This window comes from Chiloscyllium punctatum, chromosome 42, assembly GCF_047496795.1.
Source record: "Chiloscyllium punctatum isolate Juve2018m chromosome 42, sChiPun1.3, whole genome shotgun sequence".
In the NCBI taxonomy this organism is placed as follows: Eukaryota; Metazoa; Chordata; class Chondrichthyes; order Orectolobiformes; family Hemiscylliidae; genus Chiloscyllium; species Chiloscyllium punctatum.
The window spans coordinates 12,393,083-12,409,287 of record NC_092780.1 but is presented as its reverse complement, the minus strand read 5'-3'; the positions used below and the strand labels follow the sequence as shown (position 1 = coordinate 12,409,287).

The 16,205-nt window shown below is 43.0% G+C and overlaps 1 protein-coding gene across 2 annotated transcripts in view; it reads right to left on the bottom strand.

The window, feature by feature from the left end:
* The window catches only part of rapgefl1 (Rap guanine nucleotide exchange factor (GEF)-like 1), a 111,080-nt gene that overhangs the window by 45,626 nt on the left and 49,249 nt on the right, over window positions 1-16,205 (bottom strand). For both annotated transcript variants that reach the window (XM_072561410.1, XM_072561409.1), the window contains exons 3-4: window positions 7,688-7,766; window positions 3,902-4,052 (exon numbers count right to left, since the gene is read on the bottom strand). In XM_072561410.1, the coding sequence (XP_072417511.1) occupies window positions 3,902-4,052; window positions 7,688-7,766 (230 nt within the window). The remainder of the gene's footprint in view (window positions 1-3,901; window positions 4,053-7,687; window positions 7,767-16,205) is intronic.

Below are 16,205 nucleotides of genomic sequence, written 5' to 3'. Positions count from 1 at the left end.
AATCAATATCTAATTCTCCGTCAACTTCACACACAAAAAAAAACAATTATCTGGTCATCATCGTATTGCTGTTTGTTGCAGCTTGTTATGAGCAATTTGTCGTCATGGACACAACATTTTAAAAGTACTTCATTGGTTGAAAAGCACTTCGGATTGTGTTGTTATCATGTATGCGAGATAAATACAAGTTGTTTCTGTTTGCTAATCTTGACTGGAATGTGCAAGACCCGTTCCAATTTCCATCCTCCGTTTATTGCAATGCCTATTATTGCAGTCAAAGTTCCATTCTTGGTTCTAAAGTTCCTCCAGGATTATAACCATTTTATCACTTTGACCTTCACCAGCTGTACAGTCCTCCAGCTTTTGCATCTTTGTTTTTACTTGTTCTCGGCATTATCTGTCTAACTTGCAGTCGCTGAACCCTCACATACACATAAAGCCTTGCCAGCTCTCAAGCTGCCTCCTAAGCTTCTGTAAGAACCTACACAGTTTTAACTTTTTCAGCTCGGCACCCTAGTCCTTCTTAGCTCCTCTCTTTCCTGCCTCACCTCATTGATGGGAGTCTTGTTCTTGGGAGTGCAGGGGTATTATATAAATACAAACTGCTCTGAGCTCACTGTCTGGCAAAATGTCCCTGTCTATTTGCTCATGTCTCCGGAGTCGGCTTTCCAATTTCTGCAAGTCTCATATTTGTCACAAGCTTGGTTCACAACATTCGGAAAGACTTGCATTTGTATACCACTCTTCACAACCAACAGATACCTCAGAGTTTTACAGCCAATTAAGTACTTTTGAAGTGAAGTGCAGGCACTGTTCGTGCGAGTGACGGTGGAAGTTAGTTTGTGATCAGCAAGCGCTCACAAACAGCAAGGTGATCAGTGAGCAAATAAATCCGTTTTCTAGAGAAAGTAAAATATTATCAATGCTGGAAATCTGAAAGAAAATCAGAAAATGCTGGCAATACTCAGCATCTGTGCAGATGGAAACAGAGTTAGTGATTCAAGTCTGTGACCTGATAGTTCTAACAAAACAACCTAATACATCGGCTCTAATTCTCTCAAACTGCTGAACATATCCTGCACAGGAATACTAGGAGCAAGAGTAGGCCATTCGGCCTATCAAACCATTCAATAATAATCACTATTTGATCCTCAATCTCAATGCCATGTTCCTGCTTTCTCTCCATACCTTTGATGCCTTTTACCTTGACTACTAGTGGCTGGAGAGAATGCCTTTAACCCTATTAAATGGTTTGAATGTAAATAAATTAGCCCAAAGTATATTTTTCAGAAAGGTGGCAAGGAAAAGCTAGGGAGCCATAGATTTGTGAGCTTGATGTCCGTGGTGGGCAGGTTGATGGAAAGGAATCCAGGAGAGAGGATATACACGTACAGAACAACCTCGGTTATCTAAACACCAATTATCCGAATTGCAGATTATCCAAACAAGATCTCAAGGTCCCATAAGTGCTTCCATTGTTTACGATCAGATCAGTTATCCGAACAAAATACCACTACCACCATCACCCGCCCCCCCCCCACTCGCCCCTCGCCCCCCCCCCCCCCCCCATCCATCTCCTTTGGATAATTGAGGTTGTTTTGTATTTGGAAAGCCAAGGACTGATCAGAGGTAGTCAACATGGTTCTGTGCAAGGGGGATCGAGTTTCTTGAAGAAGTTCTGAAGAGGATTGGTGAAGGCAGAGCAGTGGACGCGATCGATATGGACTTCAGTAAGACAGTCAATAGGGATCTGCATGCTAGATTAGTTAACAAGTTAAATCACATGGAATACAGGGAGGGCTAGCCATTCTTAGACAAAATTGGTGAGACAGAGGTGGCAGTGAAGGGTTCCATTTTGGAGGCTTGTGACCAGCAATGTGCTGCAGGGATCAGTGCTGAATCCACTCTTTTTGTCATTATAGAAATGATATAGATTTTGAACATAGGAGATATGCTGAGCAAATGTGAAGATTACACCAAAATTGGTGATGCAATGGACAGCAAAGAAGGTTATCTCAGAGTACAACGGGATCTTGATCAGATGGGCTGAGGAGTGGCAGATGGAGTTTAGTTTAGATAAATGTGAGGTGCTGCATTTTGGAAAGGCTAATCAGGGCAGGACTTATAAATTCAATGGTAAGGTCCTGGGGAATGTTGCTGAACAAAGAAACCTTGGAGTCGCAGATAGACAGGGTATTGACAAATGCATTTGGTATGCTTGCCTTTATTGGGTAGTGAACTGAGTATAGGAGTTGGGAGGTCATGTAAAGGCATTAGTTAGGCCACCTTTAGAATATTGCGTGCAATTCTGGTCTCCTTCCTATTGGAAAGATGTTGTGAAACTTGAAAGGGTTCAGAAAAGATTTACAAGGATGTTGCCAGGGTTGGAGGATTTGAGCTATTGGGAGAGGCTGAATAGGCTGAGGCTGTTTTCCCTGGAGCCTCTGAGGCTGACAGATGACCTTATGGAGATTTATAAAATCATGAGGGGCATGGTAGGGTAAACAGACACGGTTTTTTCCCCCAAGGCAGGGAAGTCCAGAAATAGAGGGCACAGGTTTAATGTGAGAGGGGAAAGACTTAAAAGTGACCTAAGGAGCAACTTTTTCATGCAGAGGGTGGTGTGTGTATGGAATGAGCTGCCAGAGGAAGTGGTGGAGGCTGGTACAATTACAACAGTTAAAAGGCATCTGGATGGGCATATGACTAGGAAGGGTTTAGATGGATAAGGGCTTAATGTCACAAGATTAAATTTGGGACGTCTGGTTGTCACGGACAAGTTAGACCGAAGGGACTGCTTCCATGCTGTACAGATCTATATCTTTGAAATCTGTCCTCGAGTTAATGTATGTCTCAAAGAAGAACTAATTATTTTATGGCAAAGATGTGGATCCGAAATATGTTAACATTGGAAGGTGGGTTGACATTTACCATCAAGAATGTTGTGGATTGCTTCATTTCAAACATTACTGATTTTTGTTTTCTTACGATGCTGTAGATTTTCTCTTTTCTAAAAAGAATACTGTGGACCAGGCTTCTGACAGATGTGTGACTTGCAAAACTTGGAAAACCTTCTTTTCAACAGTAAGCAAATAGGCAGCACGGGCATTTTACCATACAATGCTGCTGTACTAGAATTTGATATGAAAGACAGCAAAACATCAGCAGAGTTTTCAGAGCAGGTTGTTGTATATGGACTGGTCTGAAGTCTCTTCACACTGAGATGGAAGCTCTTAATGAAACAATTGCACAGCATCAATCATACAGGGAAATGCCCCAGGGTAGGGCTGTGGAATTGTAATAATGATGGGTGAACACATAGTATGATAAAGATGTGTAATCAATCTTACTGACTGTACTCTTCATTTCTCTGTACCTATTTCTGTTTTATTATGGTGATGACTAAGGCATGGGCATCAACCAGGACACTGGGAATAACTCATCTCCTCTTCTTCAAATGCAATAGAAAGATAGCACCTCTTAAAAGTATTGACTCTTGTGCTCAGTTTCTGGAGTGGGACCTAAACTAGAGTTTTCCAGCAAATGTGCTACCAACTAAGTCACAGCTTACACACAAACGAGTTTGGCCGTAATATTGTGGAAAACCTTATCATGCTCATCTATAATCCAGACTTTAGAGCAGTTTGAAACAACACCACTGTCAGGCTGGAAAATTAGGGAGTTTCCATAAATCTATGAATGAATAGATCACAGCAGAGCAAATGCAGAGTTCAGGTCTAAGCAACAAAATTGGTTTCAAACAATTATGCTTATTTCAAATATCCTGAATCATTGGTATATTCTCATTGTATAAAGGCCTTTTTTTCACCATACAGTAATAGGATTTCAGTCAGAAAATATATAAGAAAAAACAATTAAACAGTAAGGGCCCATATCCTACCTTTAGCAACCTTACAGCAACTTCATCTTCGAGCAGAAGATCCTTGCACTTTTCTGCCCATTCAAATGTGATTCTCAAAACCTTCTGTTTCTTCAACTGAGGGTAGGCTTCATTCCAGTTTTCAGCTCTTTCAGAAGCACTCATGCAGTACGTAGCACATTGTTAAGGACAACAGCTATTACACTTGAAAAGACTCTGTGAGTGAGGAAAGGGCCACTTGAAAAATGCGAAACCAGCTCGTGTTCAGCTACATTAAAGATTTAGAAATACAAGTGCCTGTTGAAGAAACAATGAGGGATCTTAATGCTCTCCTAACTTTTACCATTTTACTGAGTGCTCATTATGTGATATGACTGCAATAGTGACGGTCTAGGGATGTGGTTCCTACCCTGGGGAATTCTGCAAACAATGATGTGAGGACCGTTATGAGGATGTGGGTCTACCTTTGAGAGAATTAAAAGCAGCAGAACTATCGGACACAGCACGAAGTGTACCCTAAAATGGTAACAATGTGTAACTCTGGGTCAAAGAACTCGATTAGTTTGTTGTTTGGAGACAAAAACAAATTTGAATTTGGCCAATCAGTTTAAGTTATACTCGAAACATATCAAACTCTAATCAAGACTGTCAATATACTCAATTCAATCTTAAAAGCCAATAATGACACAATCCGATGGTCTGCAGTATAAAACTGGGGAAAATTGAACAGTTAAGAGGAGAATTGCCATGGCCCAGCAGGTAAACAGACTGCTTGAAAATAGCTCTCTCTTACAAGTACCTTTTTGACTAGTAACCTGTGATGCAGAAATTCCTAACAAGGAGAAAAGAAGACACAGAAAGATCCGAAGACAAGAACCTACAGTTAACTGGTTATGAGATAAGAAGTGTTGTTTTGTCAATCTTAATTGGGAGTTTTATGAAACTAATATTACAGAAGGGAAGGTAACTGATAGGTTAGAGAAAGAAATTGTAAATAGTGGTTAGTTAATTATTCTCTGTTTTATTTTAAGAAATGAAAGTTGTTAATTTTTACTTTACATAATTCTTGGCCACTTGAATTTTTACAGATTACTGCACAGGACAAATCCTTTCTGTGCTGCTGGTTTAAAATTAAGCAGAAGAGTTTACCCAGTGTCGTAACAGAAGGTCGGGTTCAAACGCTGAGTGAAATCTAACCCAATCTCACTGTCATCTAAGAAGACAGTTCCACTGTTTAATGGTGGAGCTGAGGCCACCATTGGTGGCAATCTTATTGAATCATGTTGCAGACCTGAAGGAATGAATGCCTCCTAATTCTTATGTATCTGCAACTAGTTTTATCTATTGAGATCCTTTTATGACTGCTATTGGTCTGAGGTGGTCAATTGGCTTTATTGCAATCAAGACACCAAAATCCCTCGAGCTCTTTGGTTAGCACCATTTATAATTTGGTCTCCTAGCCTGCTTTTCTCTCTCAGCTCTGCCTGGCCTCCCCCTCCCCCTCCCCCGGCACACCTGACACCCCAGCACCCCCCCCCCCTCCTGGTACCCCTCCTCCTCAACCCCAGGACACCTCCCCCTCCTCACCCCTACCTCCCATCCCTAGCACGCCTACCCCAATCCCCACCCTCCCCCAGCATGCCTCCTCACCCCAGCATATCTTCCTCTCCCTCTCTGCCCCCCACCCCTGGCACGCCTGCCTTTCCTTTCCCCACCACCCTCCACCGGCATGCCTCACCCTCTCTCTCCCCCTCCCGCTTGGCACGCCAACACTCATTGTGTTCTCTTCCGTGCATGGGAAGTCCTCAGGATGCAGGTTACTCTCTCCATATGCTGAGGTCTGAGCTCAAGAACATCCTTATCCAACATAGTAATGTTGATACATGCCAGCACATTCATAAACTTTTCAATACAGAACACCAGATAGTGATGGCAAGTGTTAGTTTCAGCTGATATTATCCCTTGGCCCCATTGGTTCAATGCTGCTAAGACTGTGATAATGGAGTTCAGCACATTCAGTGTGGACTGGAATGATTTCATAGAATCCCTACAGTGAAGAAACAGGCCATTGGGCCCAACAAGTCCACACTGACCCTCCGAAGAGTATCCCACCCAGACTCGTTCCCCTATCCTATTCACTTTACATTTCCCCTGACTGATGCACCTAACCTACACATCCCTGAAGACTATGAGCAATGTAGCGTGGCCAATTCACCAAACCTGCACATCTTTGGACTGTGGGAGGAAACCAGAGCACCCGGAGGAAACCCACACAGACACGGGGAGAAAGGCAACTGTCTGTGTGCAGTTTCCACAGAGACTGGAATCGAACCCGGGTCCTGGGTGCTGTGAGGCAGCAGTGCTAACCACTGAGTCACTGTTTCTATTCCATGGCATGCCATCAGGAAAGCACACTGTGCTTTGGCATGGCCTTCATGATCAGATGGAGGGGGTGACCTTTGTCCAGAGACTGAATCTGAATGCAGGTCCTTAAGGGACTGTGCTTCACTCCTGGGTGCCAATATCAAGCCCTCCATAGAAGTTCATCCTGCAACAACAGGTTGGTATGTGTGGAATGTGTAGCCAGCAGCCACAGCAACATTGCTAGTGTAGGACGAGGCTGAGATGTGAGGCAGTTATTATGAGGAGGATCATTAGGATTAAATCTAAGGTTATATAACAATGCTACTCCAGATTTTACATTCCTCTAGATCCATCTCATGTATGAAAGTCATGGATGACTAAGCATCACTTAGGCTAATGGAAGACATGATTAGTTGGGAAGTACATTGCCTTAATAGGAACTCAGATTTGCTCCCAGATGGAGCTGAATGGTGTGCCTCAGTAACGAGGTTGGCTAAAGTGCTATATTTTTGTACCCAGCAGCAGTCAGATAGTGAAGCAGAGGAAGAGAGTCCCTCTCCAACCTGGTTTCCAAGCAGCCCACCCTGACTGCATACCAAACAAGGACTTTGGGGTTTTCTTTTGCCTCCTATCATAATAACAACTTATGTTGGTATAGTGCCTTGAACATAAAATGCCCCAAGATTCTTCACAGAAGCATTCTATCATATATTATGGAACCGAGCCATTCTAGATATAATACAGTAGCCATATTAGATATAAAAACAAAACCATTATTAAAGAGGTACGTTTTAGAGACTATCCCAAAGGAGTGCCACAATCAAACAACCTCACTATAAAAAGCTCAAGTGTGAGAATTTGCCACACAGATTCAGAATCAGTGTAAGGGAAGCGTGGAGACGTTGGCAATCAGGAAATTGGCATCTGCTTTGGTTTGCTGTCATGATGGGATGATGTTTATAGACGTTGATTGAAGGCTCTTAAAGAAATTGATCCTTAGGGTACACTTGTTTAATAATTACTCTGTCCCTTAATTCCCTGCCATTATTTCCCATAACATCTGCTTTTGAAGCATCCGGCTTTGTATTCAGTGCTTTTTGGCGGGAGCCAGGGTGTGACAGATTAGAACTCAAAACACATTCCCCACCCCCAGGGCTCAAATGAAAAATGGGACCCATGATATATACTTTCTCAAGTGAAATGCAGAGAACATGGAAGAGAAAAAAAATGACTGGGTCTTATTCAAATTTTGTGGGAGGTCTCCAATTAAAAATAAAAATTAAGGCTGGGATGATCGTTAATGCGTGTGTATATTTGTTTAAGCATAAAAGGCTTTCCACTCAGTAACTGATGATGGGAATATTACAGGTTTCATCAAACAGACATAGTTTCCCTTTTGATTTAATAACGAGAGTAATGCAATGTTTTTCGAAGGAAGGATATTGTTTATGTAAAACTTGCAGCAGCTTGTCTGTTGGCATGAAGACCGAGTGGGTGAGCAGAAAATCATCCAGCAGAATCTCTGTAAAACGACAAAATAAAAACCATAAAATCATAAGAAATTGGAACAGGAGAAGACTGTTCAGTAGGATCATCATGTCCAATTCCTGCCTTTTCCCTGTAACCTTTGATTGATCAAGAATCTATCTATCATAGCCTTACGTATACACAAGGACTCTACCCTCACAACTTTCCTGTGACCAGGAATCAAAGACTCTCAACTCTGAGACATATTGGAGTCTAATTTGAACATTAATTTTAATGGTTTTTTTGTGCACCTTCTTTGCAGCCGGAACATTGTATTCCTCACTCTGTTCAATCACCCTATGATCTTTTTAGGTTATGAGCTGGCCACACTGCAGGCAAAAACAAACTTTTCATTGTACCTAGGTCAATATGGCAAAAACAAGTCAAATCAATAAATCTACCCTGTTAAGGGGTCTCCAAGTTAAAATGGAGATGTGGAAAAACTGTTTCTTTCATTAGTTTGGAATTCATTCCCCCAGACAGCACTACAATAATGAACATTCTGTCAAAAGCTATATATTTTACACAGAATTTGAAGTGTGATAGCTCATTGTGGTTAATAACACTATATTGGATGTTCTTCAGTGACCTTGGGAACTGGAAAGTGACTGAAAGCAGCATGCAGGGCCTGACCTCTCTCAATGAGATGCGAGGGACATTACAATGGAAGCTTTCCACTGCCGGGGCTCTGGCGGCTGCTGCTAACTGGGAGGGCCTAGGAACAACTACAAAGAGAAGCTCTGAAAAATAAATGTGCACAGGAGCGGTGCAGGATTCTTGGCAGCCTGATCCAGGGTGTAGCAGAGGATTTGCTGATTGAGTGGTTTTCACTTTGAGAGTTTTCAAGTTTCGCTGCAGAAGTTTCCCCTCTCGGAGGTGGCAGGAAGATAAATTAATTGGGTGAGATTGCCCAGAGAACTATTCACCCCCCATTTTGCCACCAATTACATTCTGAGAACTTTAATTCACCACCAATTAAAGGTTCTTAAGTGGTCATTTAATGCCAATTAAGAGTCCCAACTTGCTGAGTCCCTATTGGCTAATTTCCCAACTGCATAACCAGGGTGACCGGCGTGCTGGGTTGAAGAGCAGGGGCACATCAAGCTGCCCCAATCTCAGGGCAATCCGATGCATGGATGGGAAGAAAAGGGGTGACCTCTAAATGGCACCTGCTCACCTTGCCTCCAACTGCCCTCTCCCCTCCCAATCCCCAGGTAACGAGTAAAAAAAACTTACCTGGATCCAGGGAGTTGGCTCAATCAAGGGTCTTTAAGACTCAAAAGTTCCTATCTTGTGATTAATTGGCAGCTTCTGGTGACCCAGGATGCCAGTGTCGAATCATAGAATCCTTACAGTGTGGAAGAAGATCATTCGGCCCATTGAGTCCACACTGACCCTCTGAAGAGCATCCCATCTCAACCTACCCCATACTGTATCCTTGTAACCCTGCATTCCCCATGGCTAATCCACCAGCATATACATCCCCAGACACTACGGGACAATTTAGCATGGTAAATCCTTCCTAACCGGCACATCTTTGGACTATGAGAGGAAACTGCAGTGCCTGGAGGAAACCCATGCAGACACGGGGATAACGTGCAAACTCCACGCAGACAGTCGTCTGAGGCTGGAATCGAATCTAGGCCCCTGGTGCTGTGAGGTAGCAGTGTTAACCATCGCTACCCAACACGCCTGCCCTAGCGCCCCACCCCCGCCTAGCTGCAGCGGGAAACCATGTCCGCAGTTCTCGCTGTTTAACGATGCTGCTACCAGCCATCACTTTACACTCCCTCACTGGCTGCCCCACTTTTCCTGAGCTTTTCTGTCGAAGTTCAAACAGTGTGACTGCAAAGGAATAACAAAGTGCAATGGTTTTTCAGGAGCTGCAATAATACACTATTTATTTCTTCACATTAATAAGGCAGTTCATCTCTGGCTGCCGCTCCTAGTGGAAATCTCCTCTTCTCCCTATGTCAGTTAAGCATCTTTTAAAGGATTCCATGTTGTTGAAAAAAAGTCATAGAATTGTTAAACCGCAGGAGGAGGACATTCAGCACTAGGTCGATCACCTAATGCCAATCCCCTGCCTTTTTGCCATACCCATAAACACCATCACCATCCAAATAATCATCCAATTCCCCTCTTGAATGTCTCAATTGAATCTGCCTCCACGATATTTCCAGGCAGTGCATTCCTCATGCTAGATGCACTTGTGGTGTGAAAAAGTTCTCTCACATCACCCTTGCTTATCATCTTAAATCAAGGTCCTCTCATTCTTTAGGCTTTGCCCTTTCTACTCTGTCCAGTCTGCTGATGATTTTGAAAACTTCTATTAATTCTCCTCCAACTTTCTTCTTTTCAAAGTGAACGGTCCCAACGTCTTCAATTGATCTTCAAAACTGAAGTAATCATCCTTTTGTTTTTAATCTGTTCATGGGAGTGAGCATCACTGCTGGACCAGCATTTATCGCCCATCCATAATTCCACTGGAGAAGGTGGTAGTGATGAGCTGCCTCCCTGGGGGTGCAGGATGCCCACAATGCTGTTATGAAGGGTGTTTGGGAATTCCAACTAAAGGAACAGCAATACACTTCCAAATCATGGTAGTGTGCAACATGGAGGGAACCTTACAGGTGGTGCTGCCATACATCTGTAGGCTTTCCCATTCCAGATGGTAGAGGTCGTGGATTTGAAAGGTGGTGTCAGACAGTCTTTAGCAATGGTACATTCTGCTGGCACCAATTTGATTTATTACTGTCATATGTACCAAGGTACAGTGAAAAGTGTTGTCTTACAGTCCTGAAGAATGGTTACACCCAAATCGTTGACTTCTCCACCTCCTAATGCTGCCTGGCTTGCTGTGTTCTTCCAGCCTCCTGCTTGTCTACCTTACATGTTTTACAGGCAGATCATACTATGGAAGTGCAGCAGGGTAACAGATCAGAGTGCAGGATACAGTATTACAGCTAGTGAGGAGGTGTAGAGAGAGACCAACATTAACATTAAAGAGGTTCGTTCAAAAGTCTGATAATAGCAGGGAAGAAGCTGTGTGCCAGTGGTGAAGGGAGAGAATGCTGGATGTAGCGTATGTGGTGTCAATCAAATGGGCTGCTTTGTCCTGGATGGTGTCAAGCTTCAAGTATTGTTGGAGCTGTGCCCATCCAGACAAGTGGGGAGTATTCCTTCACACTCCTGACTTGTGCCTTGTGGATGGATGAGTCACTTACTACGAGATTCCTGGTCTCTGACATGCTTTTGTAGCCATTGTATTTGTGTAGTTCGCCCAGTTGAGTTTCTGGTCAAATTGTAACTCCCAGGACGTTGACAGTGAGGGATTCAGCAATGGTGATGACAGTGAATGTCAAGTGATGGTTAAATTCTCTCTTTTTGAAGGTGGTCATTGCCTAACACTTGTATTACGTGAATGTTATTTGCCACTCGCAAACCTGAATAGCATCTCGGTCTTGCTGCATTTGAACATGGACTGCTTCAGTCTCTGAGAAAACGCAAATGGTGTTGAATCAGCAAACATTCCCACTTCTGACTTCATTGTGGAGGGTAAGTGATCAGTGAAGTAATTGAAGATGGTTGGGCCTAGGAAACCACCCTGAGGAACTCCTGCAGGGACGTGCCTGAAACTGAGTGAAGAAACAATTCCAAGTTTGCCAAATTTGCATTTTGTTTGTATAAACACCTTCTTTTCTCACAGCGGCGCTTAACCTAATAACTGAACTAGCATGGAGAGAAGTAATATCCTGGCCTTGGATTCAGACAGCCATAGGTTTAAAACCCTATTCCAGTACAGGGCAGTCACTCTGGGCAGAGCTGAGGGAGTCCTGCACTATCAGAGCAGTGGTCTATCAGACGACAAGTTCAAACTGACATCTAGCTGACCCGGTTGGTCAAAATCAAAAAGTATGGTGCTGGAAAAGCACAGCCCATCAGGAAGAGCAGGAGAGTTGATGCTTCAAGCATAAGCTCTTCATCTGGAATGGAGGGGGTGGAGGAGTTAGCTGGGAATGCAATAGGTAGATGAAGGTGGGGGTGATGGTCATTGCTCAGAGTGGAGAGTGGAGCTGATAGGTGGGAAGGAAATTGGACAGGTAGAACAGTTCTAGAGGGTGGTGCCAAGTTGGAAGGTTGGATCTGGGATAATGTTGGGAGGGGGAAATAGAGAAACTGGTGAAATTGACATTGATCCCGTGTGGTTGGAGGGTCTCAAGGTGGAAGATGAGTGTTCTTCATCCAGGCGTTGGGTGACTAGGATTTGGCAACAGAGGAGGTCCAGGACTTGCATGTCCTTGGTGGAGTGGGAGAGGAAATTGAAGTTGTTTAGTGCTTGTGTCCCCAGAGGTGTTCTATGAGAGGTTCCGCAAGTTGGCGTCCTGTCTCCCCAATGTAGAGGAGACCACATCGGGAGCAACGGACACAGTAGATGACGTGTGTGGAAGTGCAGGAAAATCTCTCTTCACTTTCCCCTGGTTGGTCTAAAACATATAAAAATATTATTTGATGAAGAATGAAGGATTTTTGGTCAATGCTCATCCTCCTCCATCAACAAAATAACTAGCCAGTCGTCTCATTGCTGTGATGAGGGTTACACCCAAAATGTCGACGTCTCCACTTCCTGCTGCTGCCTGGCTTGCTGTGTTCTTCCAGCCTCCAGCCTGTCTACCTTGGATTCAAGCATCTGCAGTTTTTTTGGCTTACTTGCTGTTGGCAAGCTTTTTCTGTACAAGTTGGTAGCTGCAGTTGCCTATGTAAGGACAGTGATGCATTAAGCATTTAATAGGGTGTGACGTGTTGTGAGTCACTCTGTGATGTTCAGAGAAGTTCATAAATGCAAGAACACTGTCGTATCTTCTTTCCATTCCATGCAGTCGTTTTATCTAAAACTCAGTGCAAGATCTGAAATGTGGATTCAAGTCTACCTTGGACTGAGCAGGTCCAACTCCCTAGTGGATGCAGAAGTCCTATAAGGAAGGATTAACCATTAAGGAATTGTGTTAACAGTGTAAAATATCACAGTTTGGCAGCAGATATTGGTTAGTCTAATTAATGCCAAACTCCATTAGTGGAGCTGGTATATAAAATGGAGACATGAAGTCCTATCGATCTGGCAGGATTTGAACCAGATGTTTGAATTATAGGAGGATATAGCAGAGGAGGCGGCCACTTGGCCTCACTCCAGTGCTGGTTCTTTGGTAGCAATACCTCAAAAGGTAAGCACCCAGTGTCATTCCTATGCAAACTTGTGTGTGTCTGACTAACACTGCAAAGAAAGACTTGCATTCCTATAGCGCTTTCATGTCCTCAAGATATTCCAAAGCTCCCTACAGCTATTGAAGTGCATTCACTGTTTCCTACATTGCTATATTGAATTGGCTGTGAAACATCTTGAGATGTGCCACGCTCACAGAAGGTGATACAGGTTTCCCCCCGCTATTCGAAAGTAGAGTATTCCTGTGAAATCTTTCGTAAGCTGAAATGGTGTAAAGCGAAGAAGCATTAATTTATATGGGAAAAATTTTGCCTTTTTTTGTAAAACCCAAAATCCTCTTCGGATTTCTTTTGGTTAAAGAAAACAGGTGCTAAGGTGGGTCTTTCGTAAAAGCGAAGTGGCGTAAAGCGAACTTTTGAAATGTGGGGGATACCTGTACATAAATACACAATTCTCTTTGCTAAGCACGCTACAATTTAATTGCCCATAGCCCTGCCTTAAAACCGCTGAACACAAAAGCCTGACAGTTGCTCCATATGCTGACTATATATTACCACCAAACGTCATGTCTGTCACAATGCCTGACACAAAAAGAATTAGTCCCATCACTAAAATATGTTGTGGTTGCTACCTCCTTCTTTCACTGAGGTGGATCACAGGAAATGGCTGACTTCATTTTACATGCAGAAGCCAAACATGTATCAAAGCAGCATTGTTTTTCTCTGACCAGGCAATCACTTAATTACAAGATAAGATTCCACAAATACACTACGCAAAAATAATTTACTAGGAATATAAACACACCTATGTAATCGCCTGTTCGGTAGGAAGATAATGGTTCCACATTGCAGCAGGAACAAAATGCTAAGGGAATGCTTCAGGCATTTCATGGAACACTGATAATGGCTCACTTGGGAGTATTGTTGGATGGTTCAGGCACCGTACTTTCGTAGTGTCAGCTGTGGTTTAATTGGTAGCACTCTTGTCCCCTGTGCCAGAAGATTGTGCGTTCAAGTCCCACTTTAGGAACTATCAGGACGGGTGATCCAGCTGCCTCCAGCACTCTCGCAACGCCTGCAAGATTGTGATGCAAAGCCGAGTTTACAGGTTATAAACGAGACCTTCAAAACCAGACAGAGGTCACTGTCCTCCTGAAGAATGTTCAAAATCACACAACACCAGGTTGTAGTCCAACAGGTTGATTTGGAACTTGTTGGACTATAACCTGTTGTTGTGTGATTTTTAACCCTATCCACCCCAGTCCAACACCAGCACGTCCAGCTCCTGAAGATTGAGGGTGTTTATTGCTGCAGCGAAACAGAATTTCACCTGGGCAAGAGATATGCTCATGGCCACAAAGCAAAGAACGACACTTTGACTCCTGGTGATAAACCGTGTTATTGGTGGTAAAGTGACGCAGATTCATGGAAACAGTGATGTGGAGATGCTGGTGTTGGACTGGGTGGGAAAATGTTGAAAGTCACATGACACCAGGTTATAATCGAACACAGGTTTATTTGAAAATATAAGCTTTTGGAGTGCTGCTCCTGATGAAGGAGTGAGGCTCTGAAAGCTTGTTTTTTTAAATAAACCTGTTGGATTATAACCTGGTGTCGTGAGATTTTCAACCGCGTCATGTCTGTCACAATGCCTGACACAAAAAGAATTAGTCCCAAGTTCAGCTGGAACCTGCGAACTGAAACTATTGGGCACAGGATTCGTGTAATGCTGTACTCATCAAGAATCCAAAGCACAGCTGTACATAAATTGACAACAGATAGTAAAATTATCTTGAAAAAGAATTATGGAACTGAGGGAGTATTGTCAGAGGTATCTTTTGGATAAAACATCAAGGTGAGAGCCTGTTTGTTGTCTCTGGTAGATGTTAAAGATCACAGGGCAATATTGTGAAGAGAAGAGTCAGGAGATCTGCCCATAGTCAATATTTAACTCATAAGCAAGGTACTAAAATTCCAAGTATATGGACATTATCACATTGTTGCTTGCGAGGTGCCACATCTTGATGACTGTATATCATTTTGTATTGTTGAGTATGATATGCATGGAAACTGGGCTGAAGAATCCAGCATCTGCAGTCCTCACTTTTGCCTGAAGAATCTCCATTCTAAAAAGAAGAGGAATCCATTGAGCTGAAGTTTCTGTTCTCCAAATTTGGAGTTTGTATTTTATTCCTGCAGGGAGACATTTCAATGAGTTAGCTCAGCTGGCTGGATGGCTGGCTGACTGGCAATGCAGAGTGATGCCAACAGCATGGGTTCAATTCCTGCACTGGCAGAGATTATCAGGGAGGACTCTCCTTCTCAACCTCGCTTGAGGTATGGTGACCCTCAGGTTAAGCCACCTTTATTGTCTCTCTCTCTCGCTCTCTCACATACACACACACACACACACACACACACATACGAGAGAACAGCCCTATGATTGGTGAAACTATGGCGAGTTTACCTTTTAATTGCTTTGATGTGGTAGCAACGGGAGGTATTTTTCATTAACAGGATGCAGCTATCAAGCTAAAAGGACATTCTGTCTTTTATACAAGTGACTAAGATTCTATATGAATTGCTTTGTAGTGTGTTGCTAGGAATGTAGGCCTCATGTCCCAGTGACTAGCAGATTACATCAAACAGCACATAATTTAGGCTATTCTTAATAGACAAAATATTGACTACCTTTGACCAAACCATGCTTGAAGAACAGTGAACATAATTTCTAATGTTAGGTGTGATTCTAATTATTGGGCAACACTTCCGGAATAATTCAGCATGCTAAGAATTAAACTAAGAATGCAATTTAAGATTATTCACTGGACTCATACCCTGGCACAGTTATGTTTGTTGAACTGCATTGCGTTCATCATAGGGATCCATCCTCTGCAAATAAATGTGCCTGCATTTGAATTAAATAAAACAGCATTCTCACTGATGCATTCTCCATGGTATCACCACAACTAGAGTGGACTGCCTAAACAATCTACACTCTTTTCTTGTGCAGTTTAGACTGTTGCTTCCTTTGAAATTTGACATCCTTGTGATTGCCCAGATGTGTGCAAGCTGAAAAGACCACAAACTGATAAGAAGTAGGAACTGACCGTATAGTAGGGCATTCAGCCCCTCGGGCCTACTCCACCAGTGATTAGGACCATGGCTGATCCAACATTCCTGACATTCACTTTCCCCACATTGTCATCATAAC